Raw genomic sequence first — 19,930 nt, forward strand, 5'->3', positions numbered from 1 at the left:
AGGGAGAAAGGGAGCTCACAGACTTAAACAGCGGTAAATAACCCGAGAACAGCATTAGAATATGTATTCTAAAAGAAAAGTAAAACTAAAAGTTTTTTTCTGCTAGAAATAAAAGACGGTTAAACTTAAACAGCATTGTTGGGTGGGTACATGCCCCACATTACCTGTTAGAACAGCTACGGACATTGCTTTATTTTTTCTTTCTTTGGTGAATATGCGTCAAACTGAGTGGTGACGGCTAAGGGCACAGTTGGTATCGACTTTGTGACCGGCTGAGTCAACGTCTGGAACAATTGCTCGCAGCATATTGTATTGACGGTCGTGTATCAGACGCGGAGACATCAACACGGGAATATTCGGCCCATCCGTCTGCATAGTTACGGCGAGATGAGTAGCTGGGTCCCTACGTATATCGACTTTTACAAAAGCAATTATCTGAATAACCCCTGTTTGGTAGGGCGTTATGAAACAGTGTTTTCAGGATGGGGATTGCTTGCGTGGTAATGAGTTTTAGATGGCATAAAAATTGGGTCATGTACGACAAGCAATATAACGAGTGCTTGGCTACGTGCTCGTGACGGCTACCATCATGCCTGCCAAGTGCTCCAATAGCACTCCAAATAAGTGCTACATGTGTGGGTAACAGTAATACAGTACTAGCTATAGCAATACTAAAGTAGGTGATATAGGTGTAGCTTCAAAGAATGTCTGTATGATAATCATGTGAAGTAATCTTCTCGGGCTCACCGGAAGTAAATGAATGACTACCCCCCGGTGAAATTGTCTGGACCGAGTAATAGCTCTGGTACAGGAGTGAACAAAGGTCAGTGACCCTTGCCCCCATAAAGCCGAAATGGGACTTGCATCATTTCAGGTGCCGAGTGCCCTCCCGTGGCCTTTTACAACTCCTGGGAGTCAAGAGATTTGGACCATTCTTTTTCCGGGCATGCGGTGTTTGGTGGGATAACGCGGAAGTAAGCTACACGGTCAATCACTCTACCTTCTGAACTCTCGGAGGAACCATCTCCAGGAAGTCATACATAGGGCGGCGAGATGTAGGGGTAGTCTGGAGGGAAGGCTTAACAATCGTGCGGGGCAGATAAGAAGACTTCATTCGTGGCTGACTATCGGGGGAGATCGCGTGGAGTACGCTGCGGGTGGTGGGCAGGGGGATCATCGCGCCAAATGAATTGCTGGTGGAAGAAGAATCTAGCCCATTTTCCAACCAAGTGAACAGAGGTGCCTGTGTGTAAAAAGTAATGTTGTCGGAGGTGAACAGGGGTCAGTTTGTAAATGACGCACCTGGAAATGCTGGCCGGAAACCAATGTAACACCAGCCGATAATTCAGAACCAAGGACTTGGGATGGAACATACTGCGCTTACGTGCCAAAACGTTCTGGCGAGAAGCAGAGATGTGGCACGCTGTCGACTCGGTGAGATGACAAACAACTGAAACAGAAGAATCCTTATGGCATGACCTTTGCCTGGATTGCGCCAGACGTGACACAGGTGGACGTCTTCATGCAATCAGACGAGAACTGGTTGTGAGTCTTCCCAGTCTCCCGGCATCAGGTGGCTGATGAGCCCGTTACAGCGGATTACTTTCATACCAACAACCCGTCGGCTTTTTTCCCCGAAACAGGGGTGTTTACGTTCTATCGAATGAGATCGTTCGGCAAGGTTTTGGCTCGATACGCACAGAAGATCTGAACGGAGACCGAACAAGATGAACGAGATGAACTCGTGCGCACTTCTTGCGCTAATGCCGGCGTTTTCTACCATCTTTGCTCTGGGTGAGTAAATCATCTTTTCAAAAACAGCAAATGGCTGTCTTTGTAGATTTCCTGATGTCGATGATAGCACAATATCAAACGACGCATATTTTATTAGTCTTACCTCTGTCCTACATTATAGAAAGGTTCTACCAAAAGAAGCCAAACACGTGAACAGATAATGACGCAAAATAAGCGCTTTTATGGTCCGAAGAGCCAGATAATCTTCACCCTAGGGTATCTTAGGACATGTTACAGAAATAATTGAATACAGCAGACAATTTAACACCGTAATTCACCACGCTCATGAGTGTGAACCTCTGGCACCCAGGAATATGTAAGAACACCTGGACGTGACACAGAGGATAACGTTCAGATCCGTCATGCAGGATTGTAAAGGTTGTGATCCCAAGTCTCTTGGGTCTATCTAAAACGTATTTTATTATCGTGACCGGAACCCTGAAGGTGAAGATGCACTCACTAATACCCATTTGCCGTCCCCCTGAGACGGATGATTCTGTTACCGTCAGCACATTTTCCTCGCCATCTGGCTAAACTAGGACTAAAGAAAAACATTACAATGCATCTGTGCAAAACATGTGTTTTTCGTTAACGATTCTCCTGTGCGCTTCATTTCCTTTCCGTGGATTAAAGTATGTGAAGACGTCTATGGTGAAATGTATGAGGCGTCTCATAAGTCGTTCAGCTATTACCACTTAAGTTGCGGAGGTGATCATTTCTTCAATCAGTGTGGAAACGAATTGAACGTGTTATCCACAAAAGGAATAACGAACATAGGGACCGTTTCCTTTATTTGCATGTCTCACTGTGATCCATTTTAAATGATGTCCCGTTTAATGCATTTTGTATGGGATTGTCTTTGATTCTGCTTAAGCTTTATCAATTAGCTTAGCAACAATTGAACATTTTGAATACCTATGTCTAGTTACATTCATTAAACACGTATCATTGAGTATCATTGTGAACCATATTGATTCATTTATGCAAAATTCACCATAGAGAACCATACAAATAGTGGGAAAGACAAAAGACAACACCTCTCCAAGTTGTCTCCCCTACGAATACCAAAGTAAGATCTATAAAAACAACAAACAACAAAGCATCGTTTGTTTTCACGAACAAATGAAACATTATAGAGCATTATGAGTGGCGTCACTATGCCCTCTGATGGTGGACATTCTTAAGTTGACGGAAAAGTTCTTATGCATGAGTCAATGTTTTGTATCAGGGACACATGCACAGAAAATCCAGTCACGCAGGTACAACATGTTATCTGCATGTTTTTGTCGCAGATAAACGTGAACAGGTACATGTTGCCAAGAAATCAGAGATAATGTCCGACATGCTAACAGATGTTACCGCAAGAGATTGATGAAACGACGCTGCTGATGAAAGTATCAGGAGGCTTGCAAATAATGTTTTCGGCGTAACTAAACCATATTTCCTCTGTACAATCAGTCAAAGACATGACTTGTTTGTTAAGTTTTACAAAACAAGCACTCAAGCTTCTTTGTCTACACAACCAGATACTATTTGTTTTAACAAATAACAAAAGACCTCTAAGTTACTTGTCATACCTTTCTCTCTCTCACTCACTCTCTCTCTCTTTTCTATCTTTCTCACTCTCCCACTCTCTCTCTCTCTCTCTTCTTGCACTTACTTTTGTACAAACTTGCTACTTTACACGTAAAGGATAGATTATACAAGTTTCCTTTATTGAAATCAGTAAATCTATTTTTTTGGTTATGAGTGTTTCTCAAGCTTTGTTAGTTGAAATTATGTTTAAGATTCCAAATTGATATATAACAGATCCCCCGGATATTTCTGACTGAACTGATCCATTAAACTTTAACGTCATCCTATAGAACCAATTTCTAGCTTTCAGCTCTTCCAGTAAGTAACGTGTTTCATTCATCAATTTATTACTTAAACAAATTTGTTGCATCATCGACACATACGTGCAACTTTATAGCATGTAATTTACTTCAGAGGAAAGTCAATAGTTCCTGATCACTATTTCATTAGCTTCCACGCCAGCAATCCTATCTTTTATAGCCCCTAATCTCTACTTTTGTTTCTGCTGGACATGGCCATTCAGTACCTATAGTTCTCACCTAGCCAAGAGCACAAAACCCTAAGAATAGAAAATGTCACTTGCTGTACAGATATTAAAGGACGGCCGAGAATGTCCAATCTGTAATTTCATTTCTGTGCCGGTTGCAAGGGTTTTTAATTTCCTGGAGTTGGTATCGTGCAATCACATTGTAATGACTTGCCTAGCTCACATCTGGTGAAGAGTTTTACACCAAATCAAGAATGCCCTACTGCCGGCCGCTTCCAAGATGTATATTATGTACAAAGCACATTTTACTATGATTCATACCTCTAGAGATGGTTAACTACGATGTTTTGTACATGTTAATGTCCGCCTCGGCCGTTTCGCAAGGTCGTTTTTGGTACAACATTCCCGGGAGTGGTGTGTGCGATTCATCAAACAATGCCGCAAACCGTCACAGTAGCGGAAATGTCACCCTGTTGTCATCAATCTTCCATGCTGGCTCGAGAATGACGTGTGGAACGACTTGATGTCTGGAAAAGGAGAACATTATAATATTTCTTCAACTGACAACAGAAAGATTATCGACGTTTTGATAAAGTGCTTGCCTTTGATAGCTTGATTAAAATATATATCATCGGTGTTAACAGTCCAGCTCACATACATAGATGTCCTCACTGGGTTCACGCTTCGTCTGGCCAACATGCGCCGTATATTTCAGTCCGGTTTAAAGAAAGTTCCGAAGTTGATAGTTCCATATCTTTTCATAAAAATGTTTCAGTAGTTCTCTCAATACACAACGTATTTCATAATTTTAATTGTTATTACGTGTATGATTGCATTGGCTTATCATAAAGCGCCTTTTGTATAGTCAATGGTGACGATTGAGGAGAAACCTTCTTCTGAACCGTTCCTGTCAGCAATTGTAAATGCGTCATCACATAGATATTTACTTTGATATGTCGCTTGCCTCTTCAATTACTTTATATCAAAAACGTTATCAGCCATCGGGTATATGGCAATCTACTTTGCTGTTAATCACTGAGTATTGTAACTTCAAAAAAATTGCTTTTACTGAAAATTAAGAATCATTACTGCCGCCTCCAAATGTGTGCACTCTAACTACGTAACACCGCGGGCTTTTAGACTGTCTGGTCTCGATGCTCCACAAAAAGAGGTGATCAAGCACTGGCTTGAATTGTCAGACGATCGTAGAACGTAATGGGACAACTTTACTTCAATTAGAGACAATCTGCTTTTGACCTTGTTTGCCATTGGGTACGTTTAGCTGGTAATTTGGGTGTAGTGAAACTTGGTTTCATCGTTACAAATTCTTTGATATAAATTTCAAGGAATATCATTTATAACTATTTCTGGCCGAAGACATGAAATAGTGCCGGGAAACAGACATGTTGTTTGATAAGAAATGCCATTGTAAGGTCTGCGACGCTCAAAGACTTACATGTGTGTATGTATGTCTATTAGCATCCCTCCTAGTTTCAAAAACGATTCATGAATAGCACAATCAAAACTCAACTCTAAACAATTTCATTAGAGTGAAGAAACAAATACTGTTTTGGTTGATTGTGGCGCAATCCAATCTTCGGTGTCTTGTTTCTGTTGGGGTTTATAAACCATTTAGCCGTGTCTTCCATTCAGAAGATTACGGCAAACATATCAATAATTCATTAGCCATAATCTAATAAGCCAACGTAAGAACCTTTTCTTCTGGGTCATCAATTAATACCTAATAATACCTTGGAAATTGTTTACCATTCTTCACGTGACGTAAGGTAAGCTATGTTGCATTATTTCTACAACATGACAACATTTCAGTCATCTATTGAAATATGAGGAGGAGCATGTAAAATTAGCCCATCAAACACCAACATGGTGAATTGCACCCACAGGGACAAGCAGCTAGACGGAAATTATGCAGAATTTGTATTCAGATGGCAGGCAATGGCTTTCGTTACTACTTCTCCTGGGTGTTTATGGCCATGGATGTTTTGTAAAGTGGCTTCTTGTCTTCACTCCTGAGAGGTGAGGTCAATGTTATGTTTTCAGTGGTCCCTTCTTTGTGCCATCCATATGTGATTTTAATTTCGCGGTAACACCATAGACTGCAGTCTAATACTATAGTAGAAAAATGTTCGCGGTGGTTTTAAATTCGCGGTGAAGTGGTCGCCGCGAGAACCGCGAACATTAATCCACCGCGAACATTTCTGCATTTACAGTATCATAGATGTTCCGCAACAAATGCACAAAATGTCAACGCCGGCATTCGCCAATGTACCGCCTAACTTTGCCTAAATCTCACAAGTGCTGTTTGGCTGAAAATCCAATCCAAAGTAGCCACGGGACTCACATATATATATACATGTACATGTATATGTACATAGTAAAAGATTGAGAACAGGCAAAAAGCTATGGTTAATACGTTATGGCTAAATCACCACAATGGGACATCACGAATTTAGGACAACCTTTGAAAATTGAGCCAACACTGGTGCGTTCTAATACTAGTATGCGGACAATGCTCCTTACTTTACCTCTGATTGATTAGCACATCAAAACACTGTGCGATGCTTTGTATATCACATAACTGGTCTGACGCTCGATCTGGTTTGACGATCTCTTGTAAAGAAATGACAAATAGAAACATGTAATGAACAAATATAAATGGTTAGAAAAAGTCGTAGATACACTCTATAAACTTTGGTGTTATTTTGCAAATTCTTCGCGTTAGATATAGAACGGAGAGTGTATTGGCAGCTGCATTCAGTTCTGCGTAAGTTTCTTTAAAATAGTCCAGCATGTGTTTTTCATTCAACAGTGATTACCACATTTGTATAGAAGTCTATCAATCATAAGTTTCTATATTGTTTCTTTTGGTTGCCTTATTGACTCTATCAAAATGCTTGGACGGGAAAGAGGTGAACAAATTAAGTTAATAAATGCCATTCCTTTGATATCATAAGATAAACTAGGCTCTCGTATACGTATATTTCCCAAGGTAGGATGAAGAGGGTCAATAGGGAATATACGTTACGATGCCTGCAAACTACAGACATCATAAATTCACAAACAGTAATGAGAACTATGTTGTAATGTCGCATCTATCACTAATTACCTCAAATGAAAGATGCTATATATTACAATTTAGTGACAGCAATTATAGCAATACCAAAACTTAGAGCATTGACAGATGCAAGCTGTATGCTTCGTGTTGTCTAGCTACGACAATACAATAAAATTAGGCCTCTATAACAAGCATGAAATGTGCAGCTTCTTATTAATGTAAAAATATGCATTTTCATCGATTGGATAACTTTGAAGCTACCGCCTTGTAGTCGGGTTTATTGGCTGACTGCCGCTGGAATGGCAAGGTGAAGGTTAGGCAACAGCAAGTAGATTTTATGGATGGCGTCCTTGCAGAGTGCAAAAATAATGAGATAGCACGAAGAAAACGAGATGGGTAAAAAAACAAGATGGTTAAATTTTCAAAATAAACACTATAAACGTCGTAACAAGATTTAACAAAACGTGACAGAACGTGGCATCATAGCTAAGAAGGCATCCATACCTGTATTAAAGAAGTAAGCTAGTGTAGTAGAAGTGATACTAGTGTGGTACACTAGTATCACTTGCCAAGCTGGCAACTACATTATGGTTTCCATATTGGTGGCAATTTAAAATTTACAACTATCCAACAAGTTTCACTTCTGCAACTATAGTCATGGCTACCTTCCTAGTGCCACTTCTACAAGTACGATTATCAGGTTACAACACATGTTTGCCTATTTTGGTCTATCTGACCATCTCCGAAGAAGAAAAAAATTCTTGCGTTTTTTTTTTTCTGAAATCAGGCGAAAATTAAAGAGTGCGCTGATATCATCCATAGAATTGACTTGCTGTGGCCTAAGTTGGACACACAGATCTAACTGGGTCACTATCGACCACTCGGGGCACAGCAAGCACGCCGCCATAACAGGTTACCCCATGCAGAACGGTCCAACTAACCAACTATTAAATTGTTGGCCGGATAGGACTTTACCTGACCAAATGACCTGTCTAACAATCATCAATAAATCAATCATGCAATCATATTCATTTCAACTAGCCTCGGGTGATTTTCACTGACGTCTTATGGAAATGGTAAAGTCGAAATCACAAAAAAATGTCCACACTACCTGCATATAAGTAATGATGCATATTGGTATAAGTAAGTCCGTACTGTAGCTACGTCAATATCTAGGATAACTTTAATACTTTGATAGAAGAAGGACTACGTACCAGTACCAATTATCGGAATAATATCAGGAATATCATCCAGATACAGGTCTAAAATACCGGAACATGAATCGTATCAGTACTGTACCTGGGTATACACACACTTAGATATATATATGTTTTGACATATTTTGCGCCCATAATTACGAAAATGCAGGACTGGAAATGATTAAAGCATTAAAGCATTGTATTGGCATCGAAATCATTTTGATTTGAGATCCTCTCAGTACCTATACGTGCGCTTGATGTAACACTTAGTTAACGCAGCCCTAAAGGCGGCTGGTTGATGTTACAGATTGCCAGCACGTTAGGTTTAGAAGCACGCTCCGCCATTAGGTGACAAACGGTAACGAGGAAATGTATCAACCAGAACACATGGCCCTTTTCCAAATCCATCTGATAGTTCCTGCAATAAAGTCATCTGGTATCAATGAGGACATGTGACATCGTCACTCAATATACCAGCTGATTAACTTGATGGTGAACATTTTTAGGTTCAAGCTATGTGACATATAATATTCCATTTGTGCATGATACACCGAACATCGGAAACCTGATTCGTATGTGTGTCGTAGCACAAATGATGGAGAGTACAAGATGTAGCCTTTTTTTTCTTGAGCCGAAATTAAAACCATTCAGATTGATAGTAAATTTTATGTATATAGCGCGCTTTAATTGTAAAGACTGCTGGCCATTGTGAAAGCCTTTGCTATAGCCTTATGCATTAAGTTGATGTTTTGAGCAGTGAATCGGACGTATGAAAGCCTGGGTTTGGCTGTGCATGTGTGTATGGTAACTTCTAACTTCTAACTTACTACTTCCCATTATCTCACCACAGGACGTAAATGGTACCTCAAACATGTACCTCAATCAGTAAACATGAATGTAAAACTTCAATTGGCATCGTGAGTGAGTAACATCTGTGCACTAAGCCTACTTGCTAGCATTTCAATGTCTACAGATGAAATCTTACGACATATGTAGTGCCAATTTGTAATGCCCATTAACACGATAAACTACACGATCTAAAGTAACACGAAGAAAACATTTTTCTTCTTAATAATGATAGATATGAGCCTTGATTACGTCTTATGATTAATAAAATGACCACCTGTATATGTACATGAAACATTCTGCATGGATCTTAGTTACTACTCAGACTACTTTAGAATTGTCTCGGCGATTTTCCCCATCGCACCAGTAACAAAGATCACATAGCTCTAACTATCCATAACATCCTGCTTCAACTAAGGGATTGACTCATACTTGAGACAACAGACGTTCATAACTGAAGTATAAATTGGACCAATTATAGAGACAACAAGCTTATATGAAACATAGGGGCTATAAATATAGATCATGCATACTTATGTCGCCTAGGGCCCAATCACGGGAAGCAGACATTTAATCTAATTAATGAAGAACGATTGGGCGAGACTTGTAATATGCAAATGCTCATTTGTTCTACATTCTGCCTTATGTAATTCCCATATCATCTCATCTATTCTAATGATGCTTTTCGGTCCATGACTGTGAAACGTTCTTTTCTTTATTTCGGCTTGCGTGTTTATGTTACTGAATTTTCTACAATGTATGCTCATTGATACATGATATTTTGTCAACGCAACTCATCAACAACACAGCATAACTAAATAGGACACTGTTTGAGAAAAGTTATGTTTTGGCAAAGAATAAAAACTTTTATTCATGTCTCGTATGCATCAGGGGTTATAAAAGTTCAAGGTGCTCCATTCTGGAGAATACATTTCAATTGGGCGTGAAAATAGCCTTGTACCTTCGTAACCCGTGAAAAATGTCTCTGACCAGGCATCCACAGGGTAGAGTCATTCCCGAATGAAGTCAAGAACAGAGACAGACATACTAAAGACATACTGAAACGGCTCTACTTCTGACAGTTGGCAGGTAGAACCTTGTGATGTAATGTGACGTCGTTAGAGTATTATTTATTACCGCGAAGTGGTTAAGTTTCAGCACGTTCTTACAAGATGATATGTGTATATTTGGCAGCTACGTCTTGTCAGGGCCACTTGTTTTAGTCATGGCGAGGAAAGAGAAAAAGCGAGGCATGTTTGAAACGAAGACATAACAGTACATCACGAGTCCTATCACTCTAATGGTATGGCACATTTCCAAACCACCTCGTCTCATTGGTGTGAAATATGAGCCGTAATGGAAGAGATAAGCAATGAATTTGATTCGTGATGCTAACGATGCAAAGTGTTCTCACCATGGTGTATACTCTGCGAGAAAAGACAACACAGCGAGCATGTAGAGTGAAAGTAATAGAGAAACATCTTTCATGGAAGAAAACAAGCAATGATTAAAGATAGAACCATTTTAGCCAGCTAAAAGGGCATTTCTGTATCTTATTCGTAATGTAAAATCTAAACGGACCACTGAAGACTTCTAACCCTGGAGATATGACTGCGTTAGTTCATAGAATCATATTTTCAAAGGTCTCCATGTTTCATCAAATACGAAATAAACCTATTTTGTCAGTATAATGGTAAGACATCGAGTTCAGTTGAGCTCATCAAATAGACAACACGCTAGAATGAACCCGCAGGAATCTGCACCCAATGGAAATCTCAGCTCATCATGAAAATCAAACACTCTCCCAGAAACTGAAATGAACCATTAGACACGGTGATGTACCACACATATCTTTTAACAGCTTTTTATGGCCACTTTTCCACATTGCTTCATTCTGATGAAGTTGTAAATGACATGTGTAGGTCTGCTGGTAGATACCACCTTTACATCGAGAAAGCCGTACCCAGGGTGACATTCCCTAAGCCTGACTACAGGCGCCTTCTCGTTGCGTTTGGCATGCACAGTAAGGTAGGCTAATTATATAGACTCCTTTAATCCCGCAGTACAAGAAAAGTACGCCCATACATCATTCAGGTAATCCACTTAAAAGAAACAGTTTCCTTATCTTAAACACAGACGGTTGGAATGGCCATGGCAAAGAGCGAGAAGGAGCGCGGTATGTCACTGCCCTTGGGGCACCTGTGTGGCACTGCGGGGTTAGTTCACTGCGGCACTGTTTTATTTTGTACCCGCAGTGCCGCACCGGTGCCGCAAATGCAGTGGGATATCACCTGTAGGTTGGGCAGAGGGAAGAGAGTTCCGATCAGCAAAAAGGAACAACACATTGAGATGATGAAAATACTCAAACAATATTCTGTATCAAACATTGACTGAAGAAGGTGACAGGCTGTCATAGAAACGTGATTTTATGTCTTGGTTGTGAATAACGAACCTTGGTATTCGGTGAGTTTGAGTTTCTTCAGATCCGCAATGAACAATAAATTAACAAATGAACACCTTTATTGTATATTTTTGCCCAATCGAGCTAAGTACAGTGTACTTCAACTTCTACCATGTTTAAGCTACAAAATCGACAGACACTTTTTTCTAGAGGATTATGGTTTTACATTATAAAAGTACCGAAAGCTTTTCGTCTGGTACATGGAAAATCTTTAGTCTTAGTTTGAAGCAATACATCATTGTCACGTGATTCTGTCATACCCAACATAGCACATTGCCAGCTTATTTAGCCTCTTCACGAAGTACAGAACAAGATGGCACTTTGATAACGTACTACTTACTCGGCTTCGCGCATATTGTGATCCCGTCTTCAAGTGCAGATATCCGTTCTTCTATTCCTGTTGATTGATGACTTCGTTACCTTCCGTGTGCTATCCATACTGACAGAGTGGTTGGCTATCTCTTCCACTAGGAACACTCATCAATTTCACCACAAAAATCTTTATCTCGGAACTTGAAGGGACTAAGAAAACGTTTCTGCGTCCACTTTGAAAACATGCTGAGGTCATCTGTTATCTGAAATTCAAAAGGCAATCCACCCCCAAGAAAAAGTCTGCCGAAGACGCTTTTCATGCGATTCCGAGACGACGGAACGAAAGTGGTTCTTCCATCATGCTATTCCCAGCTGAAGTTGTATGAAACGTTGTGTGAGTTACGTTAATACGACCATTACTCATACCTGGGGAAACACACTTAGAAGATTACCGTTTTCTCAAACATTCAGCCAAGGCACAAGAGGCTATTTCGTGGTATTTGCTATGCCACGGGGGGATTATGCAATTAGCAACACATGTTGATCATTATGTTGTTACGACATGAAGTCACAGATACTAGCAACCTGCGGTTTTGACATACTTTTGGTATTCTCTTTGTCGTTTTAGAGGATTAGAAACACTTAACTAGTGTGAAAAACGGCTCTCTACTATCTTCACTGTCTCTAAGTGTATAGTCGTATTGTCATTAATTAGATTGAAGAGTATAAAGTGATGTAAGATGAACGATTATTGCCCTGCAGGGAAGATTCCTAAGCACTTCAGGTGGATTCCGTTATGTGCTCTTACCAAGGTTACAAAGCACTGCTGTAGTCAGGAAGTGTTCAAGGCCATGTCTTACGGCCCAAGCGCGTTGGCGGATGTCAGAAATGCCGATTTGATATAAAGAGAATCACTATGGGAGATCTAGGTTCTTGGAAATGCAGGGATGTGTCTCATGGGTTCATCACTTACACAAGAGAGAGTCATACTGATAATGTTCATTTCTACTTCCGGCAGTGAGGGTTGGCTGGTTCCAGTCGTTGCAAAGTTTATAAGATGAAACCTGTAGATTGTATGTATTGAAAGGTAATATTTAAAGAAATGAGCAGTTTGCGGTCGGCCTTGCTACCATTGCCATCATGAACGCTTGGTATATGTAACATCGACTATCACAATTCCACCAGGTGCCATGATACCGCCACCTCAAAAAAGGCTTAGTATGGAGGTCTTCCCAAGATTGTCTTGAACACCGAATGTTGAATATCCTAAATGTAATACAATTCAGATATTTAGGTGTTGAAGACAATCTTGAGAAGGCCTCTATAACAACGTTTTTTGAGGTGGCGGTATAATGACACCTGGTGGAATTATGCGAATGTATGTTAATAATAATATGTAAAGGCTTTTATATACTTTCAACAGTAACAATAAAAATGACGAAAGATAAATTTTGATTGAGTTCTAATTCTGTCCATGTTTTGTCCCTAGCTACTTTCCAATAAGGAAGCTAAATAGTTATCGCCATAAATAATACTCGTTTCAACCTGAGTCTGGTGAGGAAATAGGACGCAATGTTTTGGGAGTGCTAGGGAATTCGTATGTTGCTTCTCTGAATGGTTTAAAGTGCGATTACATTTGCTTTTCGTTCATATTCAACGTACGCGCTTTAAGTCATTTGTGATGGAATATCCAAATGAGCATCGATGTAACCTCTGGAAGGACTTAGGTTAATGTCCATCTGAAACTTCAGATACATTTATCGATGTATTCCTCATTTAACCAGGGAACGTTTATCACCAACAAGACGGTTTTCAAAGGCACATAAATCAATGTACTATGTACAGACTAAAAGCAACGGAATTCCGGCTGAAATATAAAAAAAAAAGATTATATTTACGTAATGGGATTTTATGCTATTCCAAGCTAAGACTCCGCTCTTTCGCGTTGACTAGACTACTTATGAGATGAGATGAACTTTTTTTATAATAAAAAAAACTTAGAAGTACATCATTGTAATACCGGGGCTGAATTAAAAGTACTGCAAATCGAACCTCCAACATTAGAAATGTAATACACAAACTGTTTAATGCTTCTTGTAAAATTTACATTCAAAAGACCGCCACACTAACTATTCGGAGTTCACAATGCGTTCAAGAGAGTGCGAGCGGTGTTGATAACACGGAAAGTTCTACGTAAACTGGCGACTTTCTCAGCTTCTTGCAATGTGATCCGCCCTTGCAAAGGAGCGAGTCACGATCTTTTTACATCTAAATGCTTCTTTCATACAGCCCCGACTTTCCTAATACCTGGCTAAGAACCTTTATGGCACGAGTTTCGCACGCGCGGCACTTAACTTGTGGACAGAGCACGTCGACGTAACTTTCAATACGCTCCCTTAAGGTGTGTTAAAATCGATGTAGACAGGTTTGGCGGATGCCTAGTCTTACGGGCATAATTGCGGGGAGCAGTAAAGTTCTAACCCCTGACTTAAGCCACAAACACCCTCCGGAAAACTACCCCCGCGTGGTGTCACGTTATGTCTGTGACGAATGTCTTTCACAACGGAAGTTCCCATTTTGATGACTCACAGGGCAGGGAGTTGTATGTAAATGTTTGCCGAGTGGCCCGTAGGGTCTGTGAAGACTAGAACATTCTGCAGCACGGTCAAAAAGGTTAATGTGCAGGCTGGTCGGTCATGATGGCAGTCGGGCATTGTCGGGAATTGCTGGCATATACATGAGAAAACTCCCTGAAGGTGGTATCTCACTGCACTTGGGCCATCGGTGCGGCACTGCGGGGTTCATTCACTGCGGCACTGTTGTGTTATTTTCGCCGAATTTGTTTCATAATTAAGATAATGTGTGATACGTACAAGTCTAATTTAGAAGACAACAAAATACACAAAACGGAAGAAAATTCGTTATTTATCGCTAAAATTTGTTTAGTAATCTTTCGAAGCCCGCAGTGCCGCACCGGTGTCCCAAGTGCAGTGAGATTCCGCCTTTACATATGCAGTGCAGAGGTGTGAAATCTGTTCTTCTCTTAACACACTGCTTCTCATGACACTTTCAGATCATAAAACAGTATACAGTGTCATCAATGTTTTACAGTGTTCTCTTAATATCCCGTTTATGTACAATTTAACAAGCATTTTACCACGTTGTGCTGTGATACTTTTATCCTTTATCTCTATTATGTTGCAACTTAAAGAACTGAGCTAATACATTATAGTACATATAAAACTATACTTGCTGTATGAACATGGGTAACGCATGGATATTCAGTCACCTTACCATCATGTATAAGAAATGACATCTTTTGTCTTGGAATTGATAGCATCTTGAACGTTGGCTGCCTTAACGTTTCTGCAAGAAAGGTATGAAAAAGTAACTTTTTCAGACACAGGATTAATTCGTTGCAATTGTCAAATGAACAATTATTTTCCTTACAATACAACATGGTATGTAATTGTTCCTATGCTACTTTTTCATCTGTCCGTAAAACTTGAAATAAGGCAACAGAATGTATATTCAATAGATGACATCATTTAGACTTCAAATTCAAATGCCCAAATTTTCAAAATAGACAACATAAACGTTGTTATATTCATTTAATATAGTGACAAAGCATTTTATCACTATGAGCCAACAAGTCCTTTAATATATTTCTGTATTAAAGAAGTTACTCTTGTGCGATGACTAGTATCACTTACCAAGTTGGAAACTACAGCCATGGCTTTCTCACTAGTGTCACTTCTACAAGTCCAACCCGGATATGACATGACATATTTTGAAGTTTGGGTATTTTCTCGTCATGTTGACCATCTTTTGAAGGGAATCAGGAGAAAATTTATGAGCGCGCTGATGTCATCCATAAAATGTACTTGCTGTGGCCTAACGAAGAAGACAAGATGGTGATACACTTAGTCACAATACTTCCACTCATGTTGCTTGTTTGTGCGATGATTCGTGCTTAGCTTGACATCATAATGTACATGTTTTGACAATATTCTGAAGCCATGTCTGTTGTACTTATATTTAATGCATGTGCTTGTCTCTGTGTATCTTGTGCCGCTGTCGAAGTAAAAGACGTTATATAAGTTCATAGTTGAGAAATGCAATCTTAAGGAATGTTATTTAAAAGATGTTGAAGATCACCGAAAAAGTTTGTATGATCAAGGGGACTTCAACCTCCTTGGTATGATCCATTCTCGGTGACTTGCTTTCTTGTCGGCTTTGTTAAGGTGGTATTTCACTGCACTTGGGGCACCAGTGTGGCACTGCGGGGTTAGAACGATACTCAACTAATTTCAGGTAAAGAAAGAATCTTCTTGCAAATTGTGCATTTTGTTGTTATGCTTTTTACTTATTACACAATATCTAAATTGACCGGTGACCCAAGTGCACTGAGATACTCGTACCACCTTTACCTAGTACTCTCCGCGTCTTAGCGCAGTAAAAGTTTCCATTGTTGGAGGGTCCGGAGGTGATATAAGTTCATAGATGAGAAATATCATCTTTAGAAATGTTAAAAGATTTTAAGGATCGCAGAAAAAGTTTGCATGATCGATTCTATGTGATTTGGTTTCTTGTCGGATTTGTTACCTTCTTTCTGCGTCTTAGCGCAGTAAAAGTTTCCGTTGTTGGAGGAACTGAAGTGTGTTGCATGCCATCAGTCAGCCTTCCATCTGATTACAGTAGAACATAGATGACAGCCGATCGCATTACGACTCCCTTTCGTGTACAGCCGTCTGACAGCCGTGCCTGCAGACATATCTATCATTCTAATCTGTCTGTCACTTAGTGGGATTAATCTGTATTCATGGGAGCATTGCAAAATACAATGCAAACTGAGTAAGGATTACTTACTTGAACCACCATGGCTGCCCAGTAGAGGTATAAATATTTCAAATAACTCTAAGATATAGCTCAAGTTAGACTGCTTCAATGAAAACTCCAAACCGCAGATGTACCGTTATATTTGTCAAAGTACATCTTGAGATTATCGTGAGATAGAAGCTAATGCCGCAAAAGCAACAAAGCATTTGAAATATCTATCAACCCGAAGGTTGATACATATCAAAAGGGGTCTGTGAGAAAGGTTCTATCTGCCTCTCCATTGATAGAGTACAGGGAATATGTTGAACGCCATAAACCACAAAGCCGCACTTTCCATGTATTATCCTATATGGAAGTCAAAACTAACCTGAGGCAATATGATGCATTACTGTCTGATGTAGGATAAGACATGACATTTATTTTCCACTGTCGTGATGTGTGGCTGCGGCAGGCATTGAGCAGTGAACGGCGATGCCTTTCCGTCAAATGTATATGCAGTTGAAAGGCAACTTTGCTGATTAGATTGGTCTGAAATATCGTTTGGTAATTCTAGTGTCCACACCACTGCCAGGACTCATATTTTACATCCTCTGATCTTTGAATCAATGTAGTTCAATTTATGATTGTGCCCTTTGTTGCATGCCCGACCCGTAACCTTCCGTTGGTATTTGTCACTACGTTGATGAGAGTAACAGAGATATGTTCTTCTCTACAAGTATGGGTACCAGGGGCACACTGATGACAGCACATAATTGGCTAATGAATCATATGAAAATTAGATGCATGGGTGGCAATGTCACCAGGTACATTTTCATTGATATCTTACAGCTTCTGTCTGATACAAACCTTTCTTATTGAAAGTGACAGTGATGGTGTCATCCCGTAAGCAATTGCAGATGCCATGTTCGTGGTGTCGAAGAGTTCTGTATCTGAGTTAAGACTTGGATGAAAATCAGCATTAAATCAATCTGTAGAAAAAGATGAAAAGGCGGTTTAAGTTTCCTACCCTCGTTTTGGCGTTTGAATCAAAATCATTATTGTAATTTACTCCAGCAAACGTTGCACAGGTTATCCATGTTACATCTGCTAGTTCCGTGGTATCTTTGCAGTACACGTTAAGACTGCTTAAAACCTGAAGAAACAATAGGCCGACTAGGGATGCCGAACTTCATCTTAAATGGGGTAGTAGAAAACAAGCGCTTCTACCCTAATCCCCAAGCAGATCTAGTCTGAGCCCCCAGTGGCTAAGAACACTCCTTGACCTAGTCCTTGGCCAGCTAAACTCCTTATGCCACCAGTAGATCTACCAGGGGATTAGAGTAGAAGCGCTTGGTTGCTACTCTTCAATGATATTACCGACTTACAAAGAAGTCCATTTGATTTGATGCTATGCATTTTATCCCAATGAACCATTTATTCCAAGTGTCCAAAATAAGCAGACGCAATAAGCTTTGGTTATTCATACCTCCTTACAATGTACGGTGATGTATGGAGTGTGTACGTAGTTTGCACGTTCAACTTCCCTTCCACGAGAACGCTTCACACTCCATCAACACACGTTATACTTACCGTGAGCCCACAAGATGTGAAAAACAATCAGCCACCGTAATGACCACAAGGCTACTCGTCTCAGTTTTCATTACTTCACGTTCTTGAGGGATTCTGACTCTAAATCGTTTGCTTTAACTGATTGCCCTTGTCAAGCGCTTCCGATCCAATCTTGCTTTTAAGAGCTGTGCATTTTATAGAGTGTCTGGGGCACAGACATTTTAAGACCTTCGACTAGATTAACTTTGAGAGTTACATGTGTTGCAGCTTAAAACGCCGTGTTTAAGATCCACAATCAAATCGCTGCAGACTATTTCCTCGTGATTCCTGACGAAATGCAGACAGGTCCTGTGAAGCTAATTGCTTATACCGACAGACAAGCACGTTTCAAATCATACCCGACAAGAGTCAAGTTCAGGAAAGAAACCAATCATAGCCAGGGTGGATGTCTAATGGGATGGATGATTTGATAAATGGCATTTTTAAAAGCAATTTTCTGCATTAATCAGGAATCCTTTTAATACGCCTTCCGCCCTGTTGAAGGATGCTATGGGTCATTTCACCAGTTAAGCTCTAGATAATGTTTCATCTGCGCATTCAGGTTGGATGTCTGTCTATTCGCTATTAGTAATTGCGTTACCTTTACGAAAACAGAGTCATGTCTCGTACGTGTAATAATCAATGGATTTCAACATGCAGACAATTAATAAAGATATTTTGTAAATGAAACTAATTAATATGTTGGATTGGATTTAAAATAGAGAATATTGTCTGAACTCTAATAGCCTTTAAATCGTGTTATAATGTTGATTACAAACATGAACGCTTCAGAATTATGGTACCGGCAATCCATGAAAGCGAATTTAGTGTACTACAAAGATACAATTGCTCCTTCTTGATTAGAAATAGATTGTATTATCCAATATAGGTGTGTTTCATTAGACGGCATCTTTTAAGACTGTAGTAATACGGCGCCGGGGTTAGTCCTACGTGTTTAGGTTGTCTACAAATCTTATACTATTGTTAAGTCAACTTTGAACTTGTCCGATTGTACTTCACACTGTATATTTTGCCAGACAACAGCCTTTTTAACAAGTTTTCATTTTTCTTATTGATAGATACATCAAACCATATAAGTTTTAGATAGGCTTCACAGCCTGTTTACTACCGGCGCTATTCCAGTCCTAATTAATCAACAAACTAAAAAGAGCACTGAACGTCAAGGAAGCAACGTGAAACCTGATGCGTAGAAGATTAGGTTGTCAATATCAAGAAGAAGTTCTATTCCTTATGTAGCTGTTCGGCTTAACGCTGGCGTGTTTTAGTGTCCCCGTGAGGACCGGAATACCTTCAACACCCCCAAATGTTCCCGACAGAGGACATTCTTTTGGCGCAAATTGGCCCTTGGGTCTCAGAAAATTACTCTAAAGGCACATTGGTATTGACATTTGCTTGAGTGTCATCTGCTATAAGTCTAATCACCCTCGAAATACAGGAAAAATCGTTGGACTGACTTAAATGCTTCTAGCGAACGGGTTCCTCTCGTTTCATCGCCCATTTAACATCTATTCGTGTGATCAACATTTGCAAAATCTGTATCCCTTATGCTTATCTAAACTGCTATGTGTGATAGTGAAGACAAGCGCCATTAAAAAAATCAAACATGTCGCAAAGTGCAAGTCGCGCTGCAAAACATATTTTTCAGATCCGATGTTCACTGCCACATAGATATTGAAGCAAAGTAAGGACTAAAAGTAAGGATGAGTAGTTTTACAAAATGGCTGTACATGTGG

At 39.9% G+C, this 19,930-nt stretch overlaps 1 protein-coding gene across 1 annotated transcript in view; it reads left to right on the forward strand.

Moving 5' to 3' along the window:
* The first annotated feature begins 784 nt into the window (after nt 1-784).
* Nucleotides 785-19,930, forward strand: part of LOC118430007 (fibronectin type III domain-containing protein 5-like) — a 26,741-nt gene continuing 7,595 nt past the window's right edge. The window contains exon 1 of the mRNA XM_035840689.1: nt 785-1,794. Coding sequence (XP_035696582.1) covers nt 1,728-1,794 — 67 coding nt within the window. The 5' untranslated portion in view covers nt 785-1,727. The remainder of the gene's footprint in view (nt 1,795-19,930) is intronic.

This window comes from Branchiostoma floridae, chromosome 14 (genome assembly GCF_000003815.2).
Source record: "Branchiostoma floridae strain S238N-H82 chromosome 14, Bfl_VNyyK, whole genome shotgun sequence".
In the NCBI taxonomy this organism is placed as follows: Eukaryota; Metazoa; Chordata; class Leptocardii; order Amphioxiformes; family Branchiostomatidae; genus Branchiostoma; species Branchiostoma floridae.